Source organism: Protomyctophum parallelum, assembly GCF_964188405.1.
Source record: "Protomyctophum parallelum genome assembly, chromosome: 4".
Classification (NCBI taxonomy): Eukaryota; Metazoa; Chordata; class Actinopteri; order Myctophiformes; family Myctophidae; genus Protomyctophum; species Protomyctophum parallelum.
Genome location: NC_139700.1, coordinates 16,884,010 through 16,910,144, shown reverse-complemented (window position 1 = coordinate 16,910,144; position 26,135 = coordinate 16,884,010). Strand labels below are relative to the sequence as shown.

At 43.7% G+C, this 26,135-nt stretch overlaps 1 protein-coding gene across 1 annotated transcript in view; it reads left to right on the top strand.

Annotated features, from left to right (window-relative positions):
- Positions 1 to 3,451: 3,451 nt before the first annotated feature.
- The window catches only part of sema3ab (sema domain, immunoglobulin domain (Ig), short basic domain, secreted, (semaphorin) 3Ab), a gene marked incomplete at its 3' end in the record, with an annotated part of 32,315 nt that continues 9,631 nt past the window's right edge, over positions 3,452 to 26,135 (top strand). The window contains 5 exon segments of the mRNA XM_083762697.1: positions 3,452 to 4,440; positions 17,952 to 18,112; positions 18,820 to 18,882; positions 22,299 to 22,418; positions 24,163 to 24,253. Of these exon segments, the coding sequence (XP_083618823.1) occupies positions 4,323 to 4,440; positions 17,952 to 18,112; positions 18,820 to 18,882; positions 22,299 to 22,418; positions 24,163 to 24,253 (553 nt within the window). The 5' untranslated portion in view covers positions 3,452 to 4,322.

The following is a 26,135-nucleotide window of genomic DNA, read 5'->3' as shown; positions in this document are numbered from 1 at the left end:
GAGCTAGCCTCTTACCCCTGTAGAAGAGCAAGATAGTGACCAAGTTGTAACCCCTATGGGTTACAACTTGGTCACTTCTTATTATTCCATACTGGAGTATTTTGTCACACCGTAAAACCCTGGCACACCGATCAGCACTAATACTAGTATTCATAAAGAGGGGATTTAAACGAATTTGCATGCCGGTGTCGTGCACCAAAAAGCTGAGCTTATAGATCTGGTATTATCTGTGACTGTGAGCGACACCAAGCTTACTGTATGTCAAGCAAGACATTGTTGAGCAATGAGCACTGCCCTACAAAGCCAAACTGCAGAGAAAAACCCCGATAAATGTTATTTAAACTGGCCAGCCAATTGAGATGTCGGCATAGCCTATAAGTTATATTACACTAATTGTATATACTAAATTATTTGCCCCCCAAAATCACAAAGCTAATTTGACTTGTGTGTACAAAGAAACGTGGTTACTGCACTTTGGCTTTGCAGGGCAGAGTATATCACCTATAAGTAACCAATATAACCAATATATTATTATTTATATCAACCAATAATATAACCAATATATATAATATATACAATATACAATATTATTATTGTTGCGCTTGGAAAATGTTGCTGCATGTGCTCGTCAAGAATCAGTTAATGTAGAAGTGAACATTTCAAAATAGGTTTAAGTAAGCATTAGGATAGCATATTTTGTCATACTTGTATGTGGAGGGCAGGTTAGAGTCAGTTGAGTGGAGAGAGGTTTGGGGAAGGGGATCTAATTATGGGGAGGAGCTGCAAATTCCTTTTCAAAAGGAGCCACCAGAAACATGTTTACCACCCACTGAGTCCTATTTTACAAGAACTACTTTTACAAGCAACTCACTAGCTCAGTGGCCTTGTGGTTAGAGTGTCCGGCCTGAGACTGGAAGGTCAGGGTTCTATCGGCCAAGTCATACCAAAAAGACCCCCTGGACATACTAGCGTCATGTCCAGGGGGTGTACTTGTACGTTATGTCCAGGGGGTGTACTTGTACGTTATGTCCAGGGGGTGTACTTGTACATCAGCTGCCTCACGCTACAGAAACAGGAGACAGGCTCCTGCCGTATGGGCCTAATGGCTCGACAAGGCTTACACAGGGTACAACTAGATAAAGTGCCAATCGGCACAGGTCTCCACCAGGATTCTTCCTCAGCCTAGTGGGAATATGCGTGCACAGTTTCATCGCAATCGGACGCTGCGTTGAGGAGTTGTGGCCATTTGCTACTCCTGAAAACTGTAGGAGCCAATCGTGGCCAATCAGGATGGAATATGAGAAATCAAAAAATCCTGTCTTGATCACATGACTATGGAGATCATGTGTACCGATTTGCGTGAAATTTGGATAAAATCTGAAGGAGTAATAATAGAAAATGTGTTTTACATATGTCGGCCTCCTGGTGGCGCTATAAAGAGCAGATGTGAAAAATTCCAGACAAAGGTTTTTCCTTGGCCTCTAGGGAGTTGGCATACAAAGTTATCCACAGATCCGTGCAGTTAGAGGTAAAAACACTTTTCGGCCAGTTATAGCGCTACCTTGAGGCTGAGTTGAAATTGTTCATGTGGCATTTCGTCCTCGGCCTAGTGGTAATGTGGGTGCACAATTTCACGGAAATCACGCGATGTGTTCATGATTTGCAGCATTTTGTTTGAAACTGAGCACTCCTGTGAACTTTGGAAGCCAATCTTAACCAATCAGGATGGAGTCTGAGAAATCTGAAAGACCCCGTTTCGTTGAATGGCTCTAGAGAGACTGTGTACCAATTTGCGTGATGTTTGGACAAAATCTGTAGGTGTACTGTGCAAAAACTTGTTTTGCACAAAGCGGCCTCCTGGTGGCGCTATAACAGGCCGTTCTGGAAAGTTTGGGGCAGAGGTTCATCGATGGCATCCAGGGAGTGTGTGTGCAAAATTTGGCATCGACCGGGTTAACGGTGGCCGAGATTAGCTGCTCACGGACACACGGACGGACGGACGGACACACACACGGACGGACACACGGACGGACGGAGTGCAAAACATACTCTCCCCACATGCCTTCGGCCTGGTGGAGACAACTACACTGTCGTGTCAAGAAACGCCCAGAGCGGCCTGGGCTGTAGCTCAGCGGTCCAGGCACCTTGGCTGGTAACCCAGCCTGGCAGTGTGCCGCGGGTTCGACTCCCGATCCCGACGTCGCCCACTGCATGTCACCCTCACCCCCCCATCTCTCTCCCCATTTCATGTCACCCTACTGTGTGTCTATCCCTCTATAAAAAAAAAAAGCCAAAGCCAGAAAAAAACATAAAAAAGGAACGCCTAGAGCAGGCGTCTCTTCTGGGTTATAGACAGCTGGTGGATGGAAATGATCGCACACGGCTTCAACAAAAAAAACTGAAACGCTTTGCTGACGCTACATGTTTCATTTCCATCCACCAGCTGTTTAGAAACCAGGAAGAGACGACTGCTCTAGCCTAGTCTAGGTGCTTTCTTGCTGCTTCTTCACGTGTATTATGTGCCCTTACTGATGCCACGAAATTTAAGAACAACACCTTTCCTAGAAAGTCCTGCGTCTGCTCGAGTCGTAACTGTGGAAATTTGTGTGGCACCATCAGCAACAGACAGCCGCACCCACCTGGCTTTATCTGTCTGTTGTCCAGACGGATCGCAGGTCATGAGCTGCAGCACTGTGGCCCTACTGTGAGGCAAACCCCGGGGCTAATCCATCTGATTCAGGCTAGTCTACATCAGTGGCGTTTGGCATTGTGAAGGAGACAGTCACACCGCATGCCAATGTAAAGTAAAGTAAACTATACCTAATGCATTCTGCGGCCTGCTGATACCATGCATGGAGGAGCACATAAGTACATAAAACAATAAACAACAACACAGCAGACTTTAAGGAAATAAGTGGTTACTGGTGAAGAGAAACAGCAGGGAAGATGTATAGGTTTATGGATTTATTTATCAAATGAATATATGTATATCTCCTTTTAACTTGCCTCTTTTCAGGCATTATTTTTTTCCTGTTACCTTTTATTTACTATGTTATACAAAAGCTATTAGCTGTGCTCTCTGTAAACAACAAGCCATAGTTATTTTTCTCTTTCTCTCTCTCTTTCTCTCAACTCTTTATTACCTTTCCCCTGACCTCCCCCTCCAACCACTCTGGCTCTCACTGTTTCTCTCACTTTCCTTGCTCTCTCTTTCACCCTCTCTCCCACCTACACCATCTCTTTAATCTCTCTCTCTCTCTCTCTCTCTCTCTCTCTCTCTCTCTCTCTCTCTCTCTCTCTCTCTCTCTCTCTCTCTCTCTCTCTCTCTCTCTCTCTCTCTCTCTCTCTCTCTCTCTCTCTCTCTCTCTCTCTCTCTCTCTCTCTCTCTCTCTCTCTGTGCCTCAGCTGTTCTCAGTTGCTCAGTGTGCCTTGTGGTGTGTGGACGGGGCAGAGTAGCGCTGAATGGGGCAGGGCTATAGACTTGTCTAGAGCAGCATTAGAGACAGAGGGAGCAAGACAGGCAGCGGGAGTGAGTGTGTGAGTGTGTGTATATGCCTCTGTGTGTGTGCGCGTGTGTGACAGAGAGACAGAGAGAGAGAGAGAGAGTCTCAGTGTGAGATTGTGCTTACCAAGCAGACTGGATGAACAGCAGAAACAGACTAGACCTGTTTCTGTGTTCCCAACTAAAAGAAAGGAGCTGAGAGAAAACGTAGATGGTTGTTTATAAAGAAAGAGGAGAGACAGACAGACAGACAGACAGACAGAGATAGAGAGATAGACACAGAGACAGAGAAAGAGATAGAGAGATAGACACACAGAGATAAACAGAGGGACAGAGGTATAGACAGAAAGACAGAGGTGCATGCTTCTCAGGCACTGGGACAGAGACCTCGAGTATGACAGCCATACAAAGACCTGCTGACTGCTTCTGAGCCTCACCATGGTACAGCTCTATGCCCTGGTCTCAGCCCTCAGTTTGCTTTGATTGTGGCTCTGACTTTGCGGAGGCTTGCTTTGCAGTGACATTGACCGGTACCCCAATTCCACTCCTGTTGCAGGTTCCACTACACCTTGGAGCTGGACTGTAACCTTGGCTTTTGACCCCTGGTGTTGGGGGGGGGGGAAGATTGTGATTTCTGGCAGGAGCCTGGACCCACAGAGGAGGACCAGACTGGATGCATCCTGCATTACTGGACCATTAGCAGTATATGGGGGGGTTCTTTCTACAAGAAAGACACACCTGATCTGAGTGCCACTATTTGGAGGACAGCACTGGAGAAGTGGATTTAAGGGACCTCTCTGTTTGCTCTTGCCCCAGGATCATGGGCTCTCTTTGGGGCATCGTTGTGCTGTTGTGTGGAGTGGATCTACTCCAGCTGGACGGCAGCAGTGCCCAGCAGACGAAGAACAACGTCCCCCGGCTAAAGCTCTCGTACAAAGGTGAGTCCCTTCATTGACACCTCGATATATTGACCTTTCAGTCTCCAAATGATGAAGTTGTGAATGAATCAGGCGTCATGCTAAATAGTTAACCGCCTCATAAATAATGTATGGTGCATTGATGAACTTGTTATTACTGCAGAACAATCAAGACACAACTATTTCTGTGTTGCTTATGCAATCTGCTAAATCATGGTTGTCCCCTGCAGGGCAGAGTGTCCTCTCCAATAGAAATGTGTGGAAACCCTGGAATTGATTATTTTCACCTCTTAATGTGTTGCAGCCTTATCACATCTATGGCCTGTGCGTTCATGAAAAAGCAAACTCCACACTTCATCAGGCATATCTATAACAGGTTCAGCTATGAGTAGGACAGCACTGTAGCGATGGTGGCACATCTTTCTGTGATTTGTATTTTGTCTATGATGGCATTAAAGGAACACCGTAATTTAACAGTTAATTTAACCACCAAGTGAGCCCCTTATGCTTCTGTATTTTTGGGGGCAATCTTGTTTACTGTGAAGATGTTGTGTCAGGTGCATGTTTTAAGCACAGGTACAAGCCGTTTGGTGTGTTGTGGTAGTATAGGACCATTAGCCACTTGTCAGAGCAGTTTGTATCGATCTGCTTTTCATTTCCCCCCTCTGGTCGTTTAATTTTTATCTCAGACTGAATTAAATATGTATGCATTTTCTTTCGGGAAATGGCTGATATGTTTGATATTATTTTTTCTTTGTTTTTTTACAAATATCTTTAGGCCTTTTAAGCCTCGATTGTTAGTCTACAGTGAAATATATAGGAAACAGGAAGAGTGACAGGCAGCAAAGGTTCGCTGAGCTCGGGAATTGAACCCGGGCCTCACTTTCAGGCATCAGTCACTATTATCATGTTTGATATTTCAATGTAACTTTTTCTTAAGAATTGTATGTTAACCAGATTTGCACTATAAACTGTCTCTCTATGAGCTCACAACCCACCATACTCCACAAAATGAACCCTGAGTGTGGACATCCATTTTCCAATATCTCTCTGCTCTGAAATGGATTTAACTGAAATGTGTACAGATGTCTCCTCCTGGCCATGCCTTTCTCCCTCTGACTCTGTCCTGATAGAATGCTGTTGTCAATTTTGTAATGAAAAGTGCTGCCAGACACAGATTTGCAGGCAGTTAAATGTCATTCATCCATCCCTCTCACCCTCCCTCCTGCTCTCTCTCTCTCTCTCTCTCTCTCTCTCTCTCTCTCTCTCTCTCTCTCTCTCTCTTTTTCCTGGATGTCATTTTTCCGCTCTGTCCTTCCCTGCATGGCAATTATGCTGAGGATGAATGGTACAAAGTCTGTTTCAGCAGATGGCTTTCCCAAAGAGAGACGTTCCTCTCTCTCCTCTCTCTCAGCACTGGGAGTGCCGTAATTACACATACACAAGCACACAACACGCACGCACACACGCATGCACGCACGCACAATTATGCCATATAGGTAGATACATTCACTAATACATTCCTGTATGCTCACATGCGCGCGCACGTGCGCACACACAAAACACACACATGCGCGCGCACCAATTCGTGGCCATCTGTAGATCAGCTAATGATACCTGTGAGCATATCAGTCATTTCTAACCACATGCTGCTGTTGAAACACGCCCCAGCAGTGATATCTCTATTTATTAGAGATCACTGCAGACACCTGCTACACATGACTCTATTAGATCGCTTCAAACAAGACATCGATGGAAATGGAGATACATGCAAGCATGATGCAGCTATTTTGACTGCCATTTCGTCTGACACGAATCCTGCACAAAAAAAGTCTTCATTTCAACGTGTGAAGTTAAATGAAGACTACGTATATGAAAGTGAAAATTAAAAAAAATGTGAACATTTCACTCTAGCTCAACCTGAGAATGTGGCATGGTCTAATGGGCAAGTGCAACTTACACATCCCTGCTACTGCGGTGGAACATTAAGGAAATACATGGTAGGCTAACCTAATCTTTTTAACAATCTCATCAGATTAATAGCTCTAGTAGTTATCGTTGGATACGGATTTTGTCCACAATTCCATGCTGTATTGATGCTGGTAACATAGGAGAGATAACAGGCAAATCAAAATAATAACAATTCTACTTTCTCTAATTGTGGAGCCTTCTTTTAAATTAAGTAATGCAGCTGTTTGACAATACTTTAACTCTTGAGTGCATGTAAAATGAAACATGCAAGTCAATGATGATCTATAAGGGTTTACCAACTCTCCATCTTTTCTCTGGGGACCACATGGAACCTCCTCGAGGACCACTGGTGGTCCCCGGACCACTGGTTGAAAACCACTGTCCTAAATTATCATAAGTAAGTTATTATACTTCGACCCAGAGATATTATTCTGTGTACGGGAAACATACCAGTACAAATACCTGCCTGCAAAGTGTGCAGTAGCTGTACCCTCTGTCTTTAGGTAGAACATGTGACACGCAGGGCTGTGAGGTGATGGAACCCTGACCCCTACAGGTTAGTGGGAGGTCACACCTTTCAGCCCAGTAAAATAGAACAGCCGTAATATTCTAAACCTCTCCCAGTAAACTCACTGAGTCAGTCAGAACAGATAACCTCATGTCTCTCTCTCTCTGTGTGTGTGTGTGTGTGTGTGTGTGTGTGTGTGTGTGTGTGTGTGTGTGTGTGTGTGTGTGTGTGTGTGTGTGTGTGTACGCTTTCTCTCGACAGTGTGAGAAAGAGCACGCTCACCCGCTCGCTCGCACGCACGCACGCACACACACACACACACACACACACACACACACACACACACACACACACACACACACACACACACACACACACTCCCACACTCCACCCTAGGGGTCCCTTAACTGATCTTCAGAAGGTGATTTGGGAATAAGGGTGGGGGGGTGCAAAGGGCAGTGGGCCAGGGGGAAGGATATAACAATAGCACCCCACGGCTACCTAAACATGAGCTGAGCTCCAACTGTATCAACAGAGTAAAGTGACTGAGTGATGATAGGGTTTACAGTAGGGCCGTTTCGCCACAGAAAGTAGTGTATATTCTACACAGAGATGAACAGATTATTCTTCAAGGAAAGGTGCATGTTTACACGGTACACAGAAGTACCCATAGAGACAGGATCCATGTGTGTTACATGTGGACGGAGTAGAGCACATGTTGTTTACTGGCCAGGGAAGACAGGGTACTTTGGTTTTATAGGCCTTGAGTGTACTGCCAAAAGTAGTCCTTCTCTTCGACCTGTCCACCCCTTTGATGAGCGAAGCCAAGGACTTATCCCCCCCCCCCCCACACACACACACACACACTCACACACACACACACACGCACACACACACACACACACTCACACACACACACACACACACACACTCACACACACACACACACACACACACACACACACACACACACACACACACACACACACACACACACACACACACACACACAGACACATGCAATGCAATCTTTTACTGGCTTTGAACGCCAAATGAAACGCCAATGGAAACCATGCAGCCTGTTTCTTTGGTCACATGAGTCTTCTGCTGGTCATATACAGTGAAGCCAGCCATGTTTTTTTTTTGGGTGTGCTTGGACTTTTAATCACAGTCATGGGGAATGAGGAAGTTCCCCAGCACCTTTTAATCCATGAGCATGTTAAGAATCTCCTGAGTGGAGTTGAGTTTCCACCAGTGTGAATGAGCTCGCTATTTGAATGGTGTCATATGCAGCTAGATGGTGACCTGCCTGTCTCAGGATTTAAATAGTGACTAGTGTGTCTCTTTATACCATCGATTGACACTATTGGCCTTTCTGCATAGCTACGGCCAGATGCTCATGATTGACTTTTCAATTTGCCATTGTTTGTGTTATCCCCCCCCCCCTCTCTCTCTCTATCTGTTGATCTAATCTATGGTCTAGCGGTGGCCAACTAACAGCTTCACACTATGAGATCTGACCTAGAACTGTCAACATCATTTAGCTAATGTCATTGCCTAAGGATTATATTCAAATTACCTGAGTGTGTCTGATCAATTACAGGCACAGCAGTTATCCCCAAACCTCAAATAGTTGGCAGAGTAACACCCCCAGAGCGCTGCTCCATATACTGTAGGCCTACATGTATCATATCTACATCAAATGTAGAGGTGCTTCAATGCATTTCTGCATGACAGTGAACAAATTATTCTGCTGATGATATGACACTATATATGCTGTGTCCTCACCCTCAGGCACATGTGAATGAGTCAATACATAATGTTGGCATGATCCTATACATTGTGTGTTGTCAGCGGGAAATCACACATCCACCCGTGTGCAGAGTGACTGACAATTAAAGCCCTTGAACTAAGACTGAGCCCATACAGAAATGCCTCACATGGGTTATTGTTATGATGTGTTTTTTTGCTTTCTCTATGGTAGCACTTAGATAACACATAACACCATGCCCTCCAGTCCAGAGAGAGGGAGAGAGAGAGAGAGAGAGAGAATATAGGGTAAAAGAGTTTATTTTTATCGCTCTCGCATGGGACTGTTCATTCTTTCGCATCTATTCCATCTGCCACTTCTTTTCTTTTTTCTGTTTCTCTGTTTGTTTTTCCCCCTGTTCTCTCTCTCTCACTCTCTACTCAGATACCAATATCCATTCTAATGGAATACAGCAGTGTCCACAAAAGTGTGGATAAAACAGAATGACGATAAACTGAAAAATGGTAATTGAAAAAGGCTCTCGGAAAGAGAGAAAGAGAACAAAAAAAGAAAGGGAGACAATACGTAATGTAAAATCTAGAGCTTAATTTAACTTGGAGTTTAAAAATGGTCCATTTGGTTATAATTGAATAACTGATTTACACGTCTGAGACTGAATTACAAATCTGATACAAATCTGACAAAGAATTGAATTGTTTGTTTTCTATGGAGAAAGTGAAGTGAAAGTGGACATTGGCGGACAGCAGCAGCTGCACAGAAAGTGGTATATATGGGGCAGAAGCAGGCAGGTCCACTTCAAAGAAGACACGACTAGAAGAGAGAGTGGAGAATATAGCGGAGCAGCAGCTGCGCCTGCTACAGGTCACACAATTCACACACTTGTCTGTCCACCTGTCTGTCTTTTTTTTTGCTCTGTCAGTGTATCTTTCAGATTGTCTGGTCTCGCGTCTGTCCGTCTTCTGTTTGCATGTGTCTTATATTCTAAGAACACACCGTGTGCATCAGTGTTGATTTCGTCAACTAAAACTATGACAAAACGAAATGTTCGTTTTCACAGATGAAACCTAGGCTAAATAAAAACTAAGCTATGGTGACTAAAACTTAAATATATTTACAATGTTGCCAACAAATAAAAACTAGACTTTGATGTTAGGGAGGGACTAATGGAGAAGAGAGCCTGCAGAACAAATTATATTGTTGTGCTCTGAAAATAGTAGATCTACAAGCATACAGTAGGCTACAATGCATATTTATTTCTGGCCATTACGAACCATCAAGGCAATACATTTTTGTCAACTAAATCAACTGTAGATTTAGTTGACTAAAATGTAAAATCATATATAGTTGACTCAAAGTAAAACATTTCAGATGCACTGGTGTGCATGGTTCTGTTTTTACAGTAGGCTAGTTCACCCAAACCTGAGACCTGTTGGCTTAATGGACTGTGTGTTACAGTAAGCAAGAAAATAAATAGAGGATATATCGATGCAATCACGTAAAAAACAAGTGTACAGTAATGCTATCATCATCATTGCGATGTTAGTGGTTACCACCTGCCTGTGGTAGAGAGAGACCGGTTCCAACATGTACGGCTACTGTCACCTAGGTGGCAAGGAAACGTTTTTTGTTTATTTCCAATAACACGCACCTCTGTGTATTGTATCTATGCTCCATAAACACACACACACGCACGCACGCACGCTCGCACGCACGCCCGCACGCACGCCCGCACGCACGCCCGCACACACGCACGCACGCACCACACACGCACACAGGAACGCTCACACATCGCCCCCATAGTCCCAGGGTGATTCACTTTTAATAGTAACTATCAGTCCCATGTTGAACGGTGCGTTTCCATGGACACTGTGCACTTTTTTCAGGTGTGGTGTGACTCGTGTGAGAGAGGGCTACAGCTGACTGGCTCTGTAAAGGATGGATCTCGAACACCATCCATCCTGTTTATAAAATAGGCTGAGCAACAAGTATTGTTCTTTACAGAGGAAAACTGTTTAGAGTCTAGACTCTAGAGTAGACTATAGACTCCCTCTCTCCACTCACACACCTGTCTATTGTTGATTGTGTGTTATTTGGGGAGGAATGGAATCAGTCATTGTTTTGTGTGTGCGTGCGTGCGTGCGTGCGTGTATGTAAACGTGTGTGTGTGTGTGTGTGTGTGTGTTAGGCTGCGCAACAGTGACACTTGGTGAAAACCAACCAAACGCTATTTTCGTGCTCGGACACAGCCAGCCAGGCAGGGACACACATAGCTGTCTATAGGAGTGGTTGCACCACTAAAAAATGTGTTAAGGCTGATTCATACTTACAAAAATGCACACAAATATACAGTAAGAGATCTACAAGCACGCAACACATTGTGCTGTGTATGGCTGTGAGTGTGACACGTTGTGAGCTTGTAAGTCTGCTATTCTTGGTGTAAGACAGTAACAACGACACACATCTAATTACAGTATAAAGCAGGCTTTACCATGCAGATATACAGAGCCATCCTTTTTGGTTGTTAGATATAGCAGCATGTGGAATATATAGCCCTTCTAATTGTTGTCGTTCAGACATGGTAGAAAAGTCTATGGGTATTCTGAGTGGAAAAGAAAATATGCGACCCACCCAATAGGATGTGTAAATTACTTCAGACTTCAGTGCCCTATGTGCACACTGCACACACACATGCGCACACTCACTCTCTGTCTCTGTCTCGGTGGTGCAGGTGAAAAAGGTCAGAGGTATGCTCAATTTATGCTCTGTCGTACGGCGGTATCGCGCACCATGAATAGTAGATCTGCAAGCTCACTGTGTTTCCCATCTGTGGTGCGTTTGAGCTTGTGGATCAGCTGTTTTGGGTGCGCGACACCCTTGCACGACAGCAGGTATAAATCAAGCTGTATGGAGTGTTATTGTACTGTCGGAGAAGGACTTACAGTGTTTCTGCCGGTGATTGATCACTGTGGCTACAGAGAAACTCTAATCTGGGACAGAGAGCTTTGGGCTGGGTTCAACAGCACTTTTTTAGTGAAACCTTTTATGACCTTCAGTTTCTTTCCTTTCTTTTAGGACCGCAACTTTCTTTAATAACCGCCCGATAATCTGATGAATCCATTAAAACTATAGTCGCATTCCAACTCAATGTGCTTCATACACAAAAAAACCCAGAGAAGCCTAACTGGCTCCAGAGGCATGTGATAATTTGATTTGGGTTTCCATAAACATATGGAACATTTAAACAGCCGCTGTCTCATAGTCTAATTTCATCATTCCATAAATCATATTTCTGTCCATATGGACAACTCAGTATAAGCTTTGCATAAAGCAGGTTTTGGGTTTGGTAAATTGCAGGCCACAGACTGGGCTTGTTCAGTAATTAAATAAATAGTAACTATAGTAAATATAACGAAATTTTTGTGAACTCTTAAGAGAAATCATTGTGGTGACTTTTGTGGGATGCTTTTGTGAATTAATTCAGTGTGCATAATGGCTGATTCACACAAGACCGCTGACTTTAGGCTTTAGATTTAAGAGACTGTGTAGCTATAGTTGCTCTTTGCATGAATCGGAACGCTATGAAAACTGAGCCGTAATAGAAACCAACAAAATAACCAAGACAACAGCAATAAGACAGGGGTGTGCGTGTGTGCGCGCGCGTGCGTCCATGCGTGCCTGCTTCATGCATGTGTGTCCTCGGTGAAAATAGGATTATTTTTTATTTATTTAGTGCCAATACCAAAGAGGTGGATCAGGAGAAGCAGAACTTAAGCAATCTGTTTCTAACTACAGCCGGCCCAGGAGGTCTTCACTCCCCCCCCCCCCACCCTCTCTCCTCTCTCTCTCCTCACCTCTCAAACTCATCTTTGGCAAAACTTCCATCTTCCATTTTCCCCATCTCTCTCCCTCCCTCTACCTTTCACCTTTCATTAGTAGAGTGTTTGATTTATGTTTGGGGAAAAGGCAAAATGACTCAAAGGAGTATCATGACACAAAACCACAGAGGAGGGCACGTTACTGGAAAAAATAATTTCTGAAGAGGTCCTTGCTGGATTCAGCTGAATACATGGAATCAAATGAATCTATGGAAACAATTACATTACAAGATAATCCTCCAGATTCCTCCTAGTCTCCCTTGCAACCCCACGCCCATAGTTCCAAACTCCCATCAACAGCCTATACTCCCCACAAAGTCTCCTTTACGTTTATATATCCTTTGGTTGGCTTTGTTTGATATACAGGCAGGTTGTTCCAAAAGGAGACCCCTATTATGAAGAAAAGGGAGCTTCTTGTTACTTTACTTTTAATACAAGGAACACTGCATTTCATAATGCTTTCTCTTGTGTTATGTTTCAAGCATTCCAACCATGTATTTGGGCAGTTCATAATATTCTGGAGCCTTTCTATCAAAATCTTCACTTGAAGCCTAGATCGGATATTTTCGGCATTGGTGTTGAGGGGAATTTATCTTAAACTCTAATGATGATGAATTTGAACAAGAGCAGTACTCATGGCCCATGTTTGGTCTGTTCAGGCAGAACAAACAAGCCTGCCTGAATACGGGTGTATTTATACTGTGGTGATTGCAGCAATGATTGGCTGTGGTGAGTGGAGGCAGGTGTAGTGGATACGGGTGATTGTGAATGGGGAGTGGCTAATGAGTGAGGGCAAGTATGGTAGATCCAAGGGGCCAGTGAGGCGCTCCAACGTTGAAGCACTGGGCCCTAGTGGTAAGTAAGAGGAAGGACTGCAGGCGGACCCATGGATTCATGACCGGGAAACCCTGTGCAGCTGGGCTTTAACATTGAGCGCTCGGTTGCACTTCCGCAAATTGAAAAAAGGCAGAAGTATAGACGGTCCTTACGGGTGTTTCAAAACGCCACTGAGCAACTTCCACTGACATGAATAGCGGAGGGGGCGGAGCTTCGCGCCAGATCAGTCTCTATCCTTTTAATACTCTATGGGTAGATCTAGGACAGTGGTAGATAGGGAAGCGATTGAGAATGGGGAGTGGCTACTCCTGAACCTATGTTGAACACAACTACATTTAATCTACTTTGACGTGAGTGTTTGATGTCTAAAACTGAACTAATGAGGCAACTAAGTTTCAAAAACATAAATATTGTCCCTGTGGTAAGTAACTCAACGCAACAATCTCATGTTGCATTCAAAAAGGGGATGGCTGAATACAAAGTTGTCTTTTGATCAAACTATAGCCTACTTAATGTGTTTCGATGATTCATGTTACAGCCTTCTCATAAGTTTGTAAACATTAGTGTCAGGTTCATCCAAGAAACCTGCATCATCCCGTCTATTCCCTCTCGTTTAACTCCTACGTCCTTTTTAAACGTGTTATCTCTGTTTCTATTTTCTCTCTCTCTCTCTCTCTCTCTCTCTCTCTCTCGGTCTCTGACACACTTCAAAATTCTTCTGCTGAAACATTCATGAACTTTTCGGTTATTTACTCCCTGAGAGTGAGAGAAAGAACGAAAGTGCGAGAGGAAGCGCCAGAGTGGAAGGATGAAATGTCAATTCTCTCTCAACTCTCTTTTCGTCCATCCATATACCTCAACGCCTTTCGTGTGGTTTGCCAAGTGGAGGAGGGGGTCATCGTGTGGGCAGTGAGAAAAAAAAACATGAGAGTGGGATGGAGTGTGAACAATGTGTCACAGAAAAATGACCTGCCGTAATGTCCTAGCTTCACCCATGACAACATTCTGAACATACTGCTTGTTAGCTGAGTTCAGCTTTCCATTGTGAGTGTGAAAATCGCTCATTCGGCCAGGCTTGGGAACACCCATAGATTACACAGCGAAACGTGAGCTGGCTCTTTCTAAAAGTAGCCCGTATTAAAGCCAGCTAATGGTTGTTGTGGGTTCAGCGTAATCCTCCGGTATATACTGGTGGAATAGCGTTGCAACATCATGTATATAGTTTCCAGATTTCCTGTTCCGCAAAGTTGGCCCATCCAGCCCGAGCCAGACAGTTTGATTGTTGGCTGCCAACATTGCTGTATATATACCTGCCCAGAGCTCAAGATGGCTTGGCTGTGATGCTTAGATACCTGCGGTCCACCTCTCTGCTCACTGGCTCAGCTGCACCATTATTTGTAGGCTTGGAACCAGTTAGTGTGTGATTTTGGAGGAAGGTGAGCATTTTTGTGGTTGACAGTGGTTCCCAAACAATGGGTCGTGACTCAGGTGACACATTGTGATTGGCTGGTGTGCTTGGGTGGGAGATGTGCCATTGGTTGAGCATCACATAACGATTGTGCCACAGGGGACGCACGTTGTATATGTGGCTGATAGAGAGATGTCAGACAAGAGGAGTGGCTGCTTTTGGTTTTTGGGAGGACGCAAATTGTGATTGGCCGGAATGAGATGATGTATGATGATTAGAACGCCCCTCACTTCACACGGGTGGGGTTTTTGTTATTTCTATTTGCTTCTAATTATTGTAGGCACACTTTTATGTTGTTGTTGTTGTTGTCTCTCTCATTCGTGTCCTCCGAGTCCAAAGAGGATGATACGATCTCCCACCATGCAACCTATACCATACATTGGACATGGTCCTTTCCCTCTGATCTCAACCTTCTTCCAGGAGATGGTCTCTGGGTTGAATTTCCACAGATCAGTGAAGTTCTGCTTCCATTTCCAGCCACCAAATAATGTACAGCTCTCCATTGTAGGCAAAGGCTGAATGACCGCTGCATCATTCTGGAATTAGCTGTGCAGAAGGTGTGTTCAACCAGGAGTTGGTTTGAGTGGTCCCTCCTCCCCTTTGGAACAGTCCCGGAGACCCTAGGTTTGAACCATCTGTGGGCGTCAACATCAAATGCGTAAAGCACATTGTAATAGCCCCCTCCCCAGATGAAGACTGTATCTTCTATCAACGCAGCTGTGTAGCCAGAGAGACTTGATGGAACCTCAAGGTGACATTCTCTTCCACGGGTCACTGGGGTCAACTTTCTCCAGCATAAATTCACTGTGTTGAAGATGTGAACATCAATGGGCTCACTGTCTCCTCCAATAGCAATACAGCTTGTCCTGCAGCACCACGGCTACTGCATGGCGCCATCTCTCTGCTCCTCCTTTCAGATGTACGGCCGGTGGACCCCCCCGTGTGTTAACGGCAGTAACTACAACTGAGAGAGAGAGAGAGACACACAGAGAGAGAGAGAGAGAGAGAGAGAGAGAGAGAGAGAGAGAGAGTGTGCCTTAAGTGCCTTAGATGTTAAAATAGTTTACCATGGATGGACAGCAATGTTTTTGAGCGGTGGCACACCGTCTCCAACATGTAACTGGGTTTCTGTCTGTCTGTCTGTCTGTCTGTGAATGATGGGAAGCCATGATTTTTTTGTACCACCAATGTATTTTTTGAGGGGCCTCCTATGCACAGCTTTGCGTGTCTGTGTGTATAAGCCGTATTTGAATGTGATGATTTGATTGGTTGAGCATGGAATGTGACGTATGACAGTTCATGAGTGTTCATTTTTAAATATTAGTTAAAAAGACAAAAAACTAAAACAATGTATCCTCTCTCCTCCCAAGAACAACTATTAAGAAATTGTAAAAAATAGCAGAGGTTGTACATCAGCTATTTTCACTATTATAGGGCCACTTCACCCCTTTTGCAACCAGATCTTATTATGTTTGGGAGACAAGAAACAATTTCCTGGGGTTTTTATGTGGGAAATATGTGTTTTTATATTTCAGTATCCATGGGCTCCATGATGTCATAAGTAGCCTTGCCGAGCCATGAGGCCCATAGGGCAGGAGCCTATCTCCTTTTTCTGTAGCGTGAGGCAGCTTGATGTACAAGTACACCACCTGGACATGACACTAGTATGTCGCGACACCAAATGTATCAAGCTAAGAAGTAGAGAGAATGGAACAGAAAAGCTTTTGAAAAGGAAAAGAAGACACTCTGAACACTGCATTCTCAGGCCAGGATTGGTGACGGTGGCAAAAGCTATAAAACTGCTCGAGCGTGGACAGCTACACATGCTGTCAACGTTGAAGTGCTCAAGTGTTGCTCAAGCCACACTGCGTATGAAAGGGTACGGTCAAATGGCACATACTGGACTACGGCAAGAATGAGCTTCCTCCATTTCTCGGAATGGTGCAGGAATTGTGGCGAGACAGAAGGCGTGTGTAAATGGTGAAACAAAAACATACGTTTGATTGACGCTTCACTGCGTCATTGGACTGTTGAAAAACATTGACGCCATGCAGCTCTTTTTCTTTTCTTTTCTCTTTTTTTTTGTTTTGCAGGTCATTGTGCCCCTCACGCAGCGTGTGTCAGCTGTCAGTTTGTAGCACTAGCTGGTGGTGTAACCAATGCGATGTCCCTGGTTTCCACCGAAAATGACTTGTAGCATGTCGCTGCGAGTGTGCTTGAGCACAGCATGAGTGTGCAATTGGACTTTTTGATATATCCTCCTGGGGGCCTAAATCTAAAACAAAGTAGTGTGACATTACTTGTTGTAGCATTGTAATATGATCCTCAAACTGTTTACCAGTAAGACGCCCTGAGTGCGAGAAGCGACCGCACCCTAAAGGGGCCTGGGTGATGGCAGACGGCAGACTGCTGGGCGAGCACTGGCGCTTTGGCATGGGGGGTCCCGGGTCAGATCAACATATGGAATTAATTCTGTACTGGCCATATATGGAGCGTGTCTTGAGTGTACAAGGTTTGATGAGGTCAGATCAACATATGGAATTTCAGAACAGGTCAGCTCCATATATTATGGGTTTGAGGTTTGAGGTCAGATGTTGTTGCTGAGTTGCTGTAGATGAGTTGCTGGCCGGCTCCATATATGCAGATCTAGGTGATGATCCAGTCTTCTCCATGTATGGTTATCCAGGGTTAGATGAGGTTAGTGTTGTGATCTTCATAATGGAGATGGTCATATATGGTGGCATGACATGTCTCGAGGCGTGACCATATATGGAGACGTGATGTCACGAGGCGTGACCATATATGGAGGCGTGGGTGACTAACTAACGTACAGACGCACGTTCTGAAGATTATAAATGTTGCATAACACACCTGCATTAAAATTAGATGACAGATAATACAGTGGATTATTGTCTGAACTCAGAACGGCATCTTCTGCTAAAGCAGACATGTTTTGCTTCATTGCAATGTTGATTCGCTTTAACTTTCATTCGAAACAGCTTTGAGTCTGCAGTGTTGTTGTTATAACTACCCATAATTACTGTAATGGTGACCGAATGGTGATTATCAAATTCCCCTTTCTCTCCGTTCTGTCCTTTCCAGAAATGCTGGAGTCTAACAACCTAGTGACATTCGAGGGCCTGGCCAACAGCTCAGCTTATCACACCTTCCTTCTGGACGAGGAGAAAGGCAGACTGGTGGTCGGAGCCAAGGACCACATCTTCTCCTTCAACCTCCTGAACATTAGCAAAGACTACGCACAGGTACAGTAGAATGAGTTGACCATGAGATTACCATGATCAAGGTGGTTACTGTCCACCACTAGTATACAAACTACGTCTGTAGTTTTTATACTAATATCATCATTTGACAGATCAGTCTTATGATCAATTTGTCCATCCATGATTGACTATGTTGTATAGTTTAACATAATACTGAGTCTGACTATTTGTCAATTTGTCTGTATGACTGACTGGCCTCATATTATCTTGCACTGTGTGTGTACATGTGTACGTGTGTACATGTGTGCGTGTGTACTGTGTACATGTGTACGTGTGTACCTCCATCCACAGTCCCATTCCAGGCCTCAGGTATCTCTGAACTGCAGGACAGACTCTTGTTTCTGCACAAAAGTGCCTAATGAATATTTCAGGCCAGAGCTGTCGCACAGGATCACACGCTGTGCCAGGCATGTTAGCCGCTCTGCGCACACCTGGATGAATAATGAAGTAAACGGAAACAAAGTGGAGAACAAATCGCATTGTGAACCCCCATCCCCCCCACCGGCCACCCCCCTCCAACCCGTCCATTATAAACAGATGCATGCAGACTTGCTGCACTTCAGGCCTATGGCATTCTATAGATCAGGGTTTTTTTTTCTTTTGTTTTCAGTTTGTGGTTTCATTCTGTAAATCTAATTCAGGAATTGGTAATTTATGTTGTCAATCATGTGTTCATGTCTGTGCCACAGATACCCTGGCCAGCATCACCCACCAGGAGAGATGAATGCAAGTGGGCAGGAAAAGATCTCTCGGTAAGAGTTTCAATTGAACTTCCAGTTGTTGCAACTTGCTTTCACACTGTGGCCAACCTACAGTATTCCACTGCCTATACTTACTGCGAGACGGAACTTTAATATATTTTCCATGAACAAGAAAAGAGAAGTAACATGCACAAATGCACAAATGCACACACGCACGCATGCACGCACGCACGCACGCACGCACGCACGCACGCACGCACACACACACACACACACACACACACACACACACACACACACACACACACACACACACACAATACACAGTGTATTGCATCATTTGGACAAGTTACACTGGTTTAAGCTATAGTTTACATGTGCCCCAGTGATTCATTATAACCACACCAAGCACAGTGACAGTGACTAAGACCTGACTGCCACACCAAACCAACAGTGACTAACACCTGAGTAACAGAAATGTACTGTCTCTTTGTAATATTACGTGTCACTCATCTTGTGTGGTGAAAAGCCACGTGGACAAAGCACTCTATTCGCTGCTGTGGCTGACCACAAAAGCTGGTCATAATCCTTTCTCTGGCATCGTCACTTGACCTTAATCACCTTTCTCTGATATCAATTGTGGGAAATCACTGCAATTTAGTATAAAAGTATATGGAAATCAAATCTACAGTATATAGTCATGTGGTTTGTTGCTGCAATAAATTATATATCTCATTTAATGCACAGTGACTCCACGAAGGCTGTAACTATAGCCGTTTATGTAAAATAATATAATATAATGCTTCGGGTAATTTGATAAGATGATGCTAAAGCTGGATCCGATGTACTGCCACGGCATTATGATTCGCTCATCCTGAGATGACTCTATGTTGCATGACAAGCCAAACGCTGCACCTGTATTTAGAAGAGCAGAGGTCGAGCATTACATGTTTGTTTAAAGTGGGGTGACACACTAGAGAGCATTGACATTGCAGCTTAACCACTTCAACCTGCTGGTGTCCCTATTTTAGTCATAATGCAAAAACACATTTTCAACAAGCTCACAAAACATTGCGAATTGACGCGTTGTGGAGCTTGCAGATTGCCTATTTTTGCTATTTCTCGTACAGCGAAGTATACAGGGCTTACAGTAAGTGGTTAGCTTCTTGATGAATCAATCGCAGTAGATGAGCCCCAGGCTGCAGTATGGAATCGTAGCAGTATATCTGGGCCTCAACTCATTGACCGGTACGTGGCTGCATGCAGCCAGGAACCTGTGAGCTGTCTGCTGTGAGCTAGGACTGATTTAAATTGCCATGAAACCCTTTGTCTGGGTCTGTTTTCTGTAAACACTCAGGCATGGATGAATGGAGCAGCCTGAAGGGTTGTGTGTGAGTGAGGGAGATGAAGTTGCCTGCCACCGTTGGTGTGTGGATGTGGGTGTGAAAGGGTGAATGCAAATTGTAAAGTGCTCTGGGGAATATATGCAGTAAATGCATAATACCGTTTTAGATAAAACAGGTACGAACCTGTGAGATTTAATTCTTGTTGTCTGCATTGTTAGCTGAAGGTTTATTACAGGTTCCACTGCCCAAAATAAAGTGTGCAGACGGCATAATGAGCTTGTTGCAGTCATTATAGTCGATTATTCAAATAAAACCGCATGCGCGCGCACAAAGAACGACGTTGGTTGAGATGAAAACAAAGGCTTACACAACAGCGGCTGCCGCTGACCCAGTAAAGCCAGATAAATGTAGTCATGCATAATCTGTGGCTCTTTTTCCTTTTTTCCCCCCATGTGTGCAATGATGACATATTCATTTTCGTTCGGGGTCAGGTCTGTTCAGGCACGTGCGGTGCTGATGGAGCACAGCTAGGGAAAGCTGACCACGCAGCAACAGAGACAACACACACAGTACAAGACAGCAACAGATACAGATACCCACAGGCTACTGTACTCACCCATACGATGGGGTTGCTTGTTGAAAATTGTAGATCTACAAGCTCACAACTCAACTCAACACAACTCAACTCTCAACTCAACTCAACTCAACCTTTATTTATAGAGCACTTTTAACATGACTATAACCAAAGTGCTGTCAGATTAAAACAAATGCAAATGCTGTCAGATTAAAACAAACATGTGATGAATCATGAAATAAAAACAAACAAAACATCAGCACCAGTAAGGTGCTACAGTGAATCTAAGTTCACAACGTGCCGTGGGTTAGTGACTTGAGCGATGTATAAATTGAGCATTACACACATACTGTATAAATTAGCGAAAACATTACTCAACATCACTATTCCAGTCATTCAGCTGGTTATTTTTTTGAGTGGTGCAACCACTCCTACATCCAGCATGCAATGTCCGTGTACCTGTGTGTGTGTGTGTGTGTGTGTGTGTGTGTGTGTGTGTGTGTGTGTGTGTGTGTGTGTGTGTGTGTGTGTGTGTGTGTGTGTGTGTGTGTGTGTGGGTGTGTGTGTGTGTGTGTGTACCTATGAGCACGAGTATGTTACTTATTTATACCAATAGGGGGCACCAGAGTACAGAGAAGAAATTGGAACGATACAGAAGAAATTGGACGATAGACGGGAGTTGCACCACTCGGTTCACACTGGTGTGATTTTTTATTCCAGAGTGACTTGATCAATAGCATCACAAGCAATCAAACAATGAAGAAGCAGCAAGGCCAATATGACCAGAAGAAAAGGGATATTCAGATTGATCTGCTAATCATGGAGAAATCATAATAAATAGAAAGTCAGACCCAGCTGAGAAAAGCGTTTCTTTAGAAAATATGGAGTAAGATCAGGTGAGAATTGGGTGACATGAACTGTGTCATCATCCCATATCATACTTACTGTATACTGACAGTTATACTCTCTCATGAGCACCAAGGTGCTTTATACTAGTACCATATTATACTGCATGGTTACTTCATGAGTTCTTGTTTATACACCCTCGGTTAACTCCCTCCCTTGTAAATGTCACAATAATCCCATTGGATATTATGCAGCCCCTGTCCCTGTAATCTTATTCTAGAAGTCAACATGTGGTGTGATGAAAGAACTAAGTGCAACGAGAGAGAGAGAGAGAGAGAGAGAGAGAGAGAGAGAGAGAGAGAGAGAGAGAGAGAGAGAGAGAGAGAGAGAGTCACAGATTATCTCAGCTAACCGGATCACATACTTGTTATCTTGAGTTGTTGTTGTTATTGTTGTTACGCCACACAATTACTGCAATCTAATCTGGTGCTGTGGTACAGTTCTAAAGGCCATTAATTTATTTCACTAGATTACACATCTTTTTATCTCTCTCTCTCTCTCTCTCTCTCTCTCTCTCTCTCTCTCTCTCTCCCCTCTCTCTCTCTCTCTCTCTCTCTCTCTCTCAAATTTAACTAAATTAAATTCATCGTTTTCATCTCATTAATCTCCTGTGTTTCTTGGGCTTTGTGTGTGTCCATCAGAGGGAGTGCTCGAACTTCATTAAGGTGCTCCAGCCGTTCAACCAGAGCCATCTGTACGCGTGTGGGACGGGAGCCTTCCACCCTGTGTGTGCCTACCTGGAGGTGGGCAAGAGGCCAGAGGTACTGTCTGGAACACAACACGTCTTTGTTATTGAACAAATTGTTCGGGACGGTGTGTCCATCAATATGCATGTCAATTCTGTCTCTCTTTTGCATTCTGTGCGTCCATGGTTAAATCTATCGGCCCGAACAGGGTCCAAATCTATTGTGCATGCTGTCAAAGAAGTAAAATATTGTTCACATAATATTGTGAACATTTGTTTTGTGCGTTTCATTTTTTTGCTTTTCATATTTAGTGAATTCATAATCTCAGATTCACTGTGCCTCCGTCCCTGCATAATTGTGCAAAAGAGAACAAGACCATCAATATGACATAATAATATGACATCATAAATATTACATCAACATGATGTCAAATTAGATTTCCACATGCAGGACACGGTTATTAGACCGTCTTGTTACAAATCCCTGGCACAGAAGCATAGCTAATGTGAGACACAGTAGAAAATGCACGTTTGCCAGAGTCGGTATAGAGTCGATAAAGTTTTTACTTTTGATTTACAATTTTAGAGCTAAGGACATTCTCTTCCCCTGAATGCTTTTCAAACTACTTAAAACATAATTTCAGTCACTCAGCAAAATGAGGTGGAAAATTAAACACAGGGTTCCAATAGTCTCCAAACTCTCCAATTCATCACTCTTACTATGAAACTGCTACTCTGTGAGTGTGTGTGCATGTGCACGTGTGCGTTTGTGTCCACTTGTGTTTGAAAGAGGGAAATTGCTCTCCTCTCCTTAATGGCACGTCTCAGTCTTATAAATGTGTCTTTCCTATTCATTAGACAGTCGTTTTTTTTTTTTTTTTTTAAGATATTTTTTTGCGGCTTACGCCTTTTATTGATTTTTGAAGGGACAGACAGTAGGCTGACAGGAAACGGGAGAGAGATGGGGGGATGACATGCAGTAAAGGCCGTGTCGGGTCCGGGAGTCGAACCCGCGGCACACTGCGACTGGATTACCAGTCCGGTGCCCAGACCGTTACGCTACGGCCTGGGCCAGTCGTTTTTTTTTAACTGTCAATTAGGGAGCGGAAATATCTCTGAGATCAGCCATTTACGTAGCACTGCAATTCATCTATTGGCAAAAGACAAGTTTAAGGTTGTGAAAGAATGTTTGAGATTCTTTGTTTCAGACTGCAATATAATGTAGAGGGTTGCACTCAGACATGTGTGGTTGTTGTCAGCAACACGCTTGTTCTAAATTTTTTGTAACCACAAAAGTCCAATGTCTCTCCCTTTTCTGATTGGACAATATAATGTCCAATCAGACAGGAGTGACATCACAATATGTAATACGGCAAGAACAGATCTTGAAGGATGAATACAGTGCAACCAACCATACTTACAAGTTCCCAGAAATGTACCTTTCTAGTTTTATAACATATGACAAATATTTGTCAACTTTCTCGGAACAAAAAAAATAGAGACTACAAAATACTGAATGTAATAGCAACACTCTTACAGACGCCCTGAATATTGTATGGAATATCCTTTTTATGCTAGGACTCATAATTTGTTTCAATTTTCTCATTGAAAAAACAAGTAAGGCAAGTATGGCTTGCTTTTTTAATGTGATTCTATGAAAAGCCCATTTATTTTGATGCGGAGACATCATTTCACCAATAAATATTCAAAACTAGCTTTAAATAAATAATCCCACATGTGTTCAACTGACCTTAATTATTTTGTACTAAGCTATGCTGTTTTACCTCTTATGACTCCCCCACGTGTGTGTATGTGTCCAGGACAATGTGTTCAGACTGGAGTCCCACATGGAGAACGGCCGGGGGAAGAGTCCTTACGACCCAAAGCTCCTGACCGCATCCATGCTCATCGGTAGGTCCTTTCCTGTCTTCACGGTACCCATTAAGACCAGGAAAGCATCTGTGTCATTTTTGCCAAATTGGTTTGGTTATTTAAAAATAGCAAATCTTTGAATATCGTTTATTAAAGCGAACATGTTTAACTCAAATCTTTGCTTCTGGGGGTCCCTGGAACAAAATACTTTGAGTAGGCTACATTTTTGGGGTACTTGACATGAAAAGGTTTGAGAACCACTGAATGAAACACATGTTTTTTCAGAGAACTGGATTTAGTTTAATTTTGTATCTGTACTGTCACTGTACGTCCACTTTCTGATCTTTAGTGAGTTGTATTTCAAGCACAGAAGCAGAGCCAACACCTTGCTTCATCCTCAGTCATTTGCATAGATATATAGAGTGTAAAGTGTATAGAGTGTTAAATATAAGTACAAATAACATGAGCAGGCATTTAGGTCAGTCATTATGAGTGGATATGTTCTGTAGTTTGCTAGCGAACCCCTCATTGGCGAGACAGTAAACTCTATTTCAGTCTTAAGCAGCATCTTAAGAGCATCTTAAAAGACCGACTGGCAGATGACCATTTACATTGCAGTGAAGTACTCTTTTGTGTGGAAATCCCCATTTTTAGATATGAAGACAGGTTTATACTTCACACGGCGTCATGTTGTAGTCTTGTAGATCTGCTATTATTGGTGTGCAACACTGCATGTAACATGCATAACTCAGGCATCAGAGAGGGATGTTTGCACATGGCATGAGCCCCCCCCCAACCCCCCCCCTCTGCCCCGCGCACACACCGGACCCCACCCTGATGATGGCAGTCATTGTGTTATATCACACCATTTTAAGTATAACAGATGGCTATTTTCCAGCCCATCAGCCCATATCTCCCCTCCCCTCACTTTCTTCCCTTTCTCTCATCATTATTATGCACTCCCCCCCCCCCCCCCGTCTCACACCTCTCCTCTGTCTCCTCTTCAGTCACCCCCATATCCCATTGCGCACCCGCCTCCCCGGCAACTACCACCGAGTCAATGTTAATTTCACACCCCTCCTGTTCATCACGTCAGTCGGCGCTCGTGGCAGCTGGTGTCCTGTCTCGACTTGCGGTCCACCTGAATTGCTAAGCCCCCGAATAATGGCTCCCACTTCACACCTGCGTATAATTATTAGAGTGTAGTGAACTTGAACAACACACACGTACACATGCTTTTATTATATCTGCGAGGACCCGCCATTGACAGACACTCAACTGAAAAACATTAATTCTTCAGCCACAAACGCCCTGGCCTTAACCCTGCAGGCCAATCTATGCTTTGAGAGTCAATTGTCTCACAACCTACTGAATTTTGAGCAGCGTCTCCCCTCAAAATGTAAACAAGAAAGTGAACGTATAGTCTTGTGCATGTTCTCCATTATAGCTTACAGTAGCCTACTTTGTCTTTCCACACAAGTACGCAATGAGTACGCAACCATTTAGGAAGCATCTGCTGCAACCTTTCATTTGTCCAGAGATTATGCGACACAGCGAAAGTTCCCTGCAACATATTTTTATTGTTTAACTACACTTTCATGGTGCAACTTGTCGTTTGACACATGTCCTTCCAAGCATAAATTGGCCAAATTAACCCTGACACTACACCTAAACAATGTAATTGTCCAATGTAATTGTGATGTCCCTATCATATAAAATAAACATAACATAATGTATTAAGGTTTTCGCCTAAAGCCAACTCAAAATCTCAAGCCAAGCCACACCTTTTTCAAACAGGTGTGCAAAGTGTGCAACATAGTTACCTTGTAAATCTGATAATTTTCCCCACCAAAAAAATACGGATGCCAGGTTATAATTATATTTACTGCACTCTCACAAACAAAATGGGAACTGCAGTGGT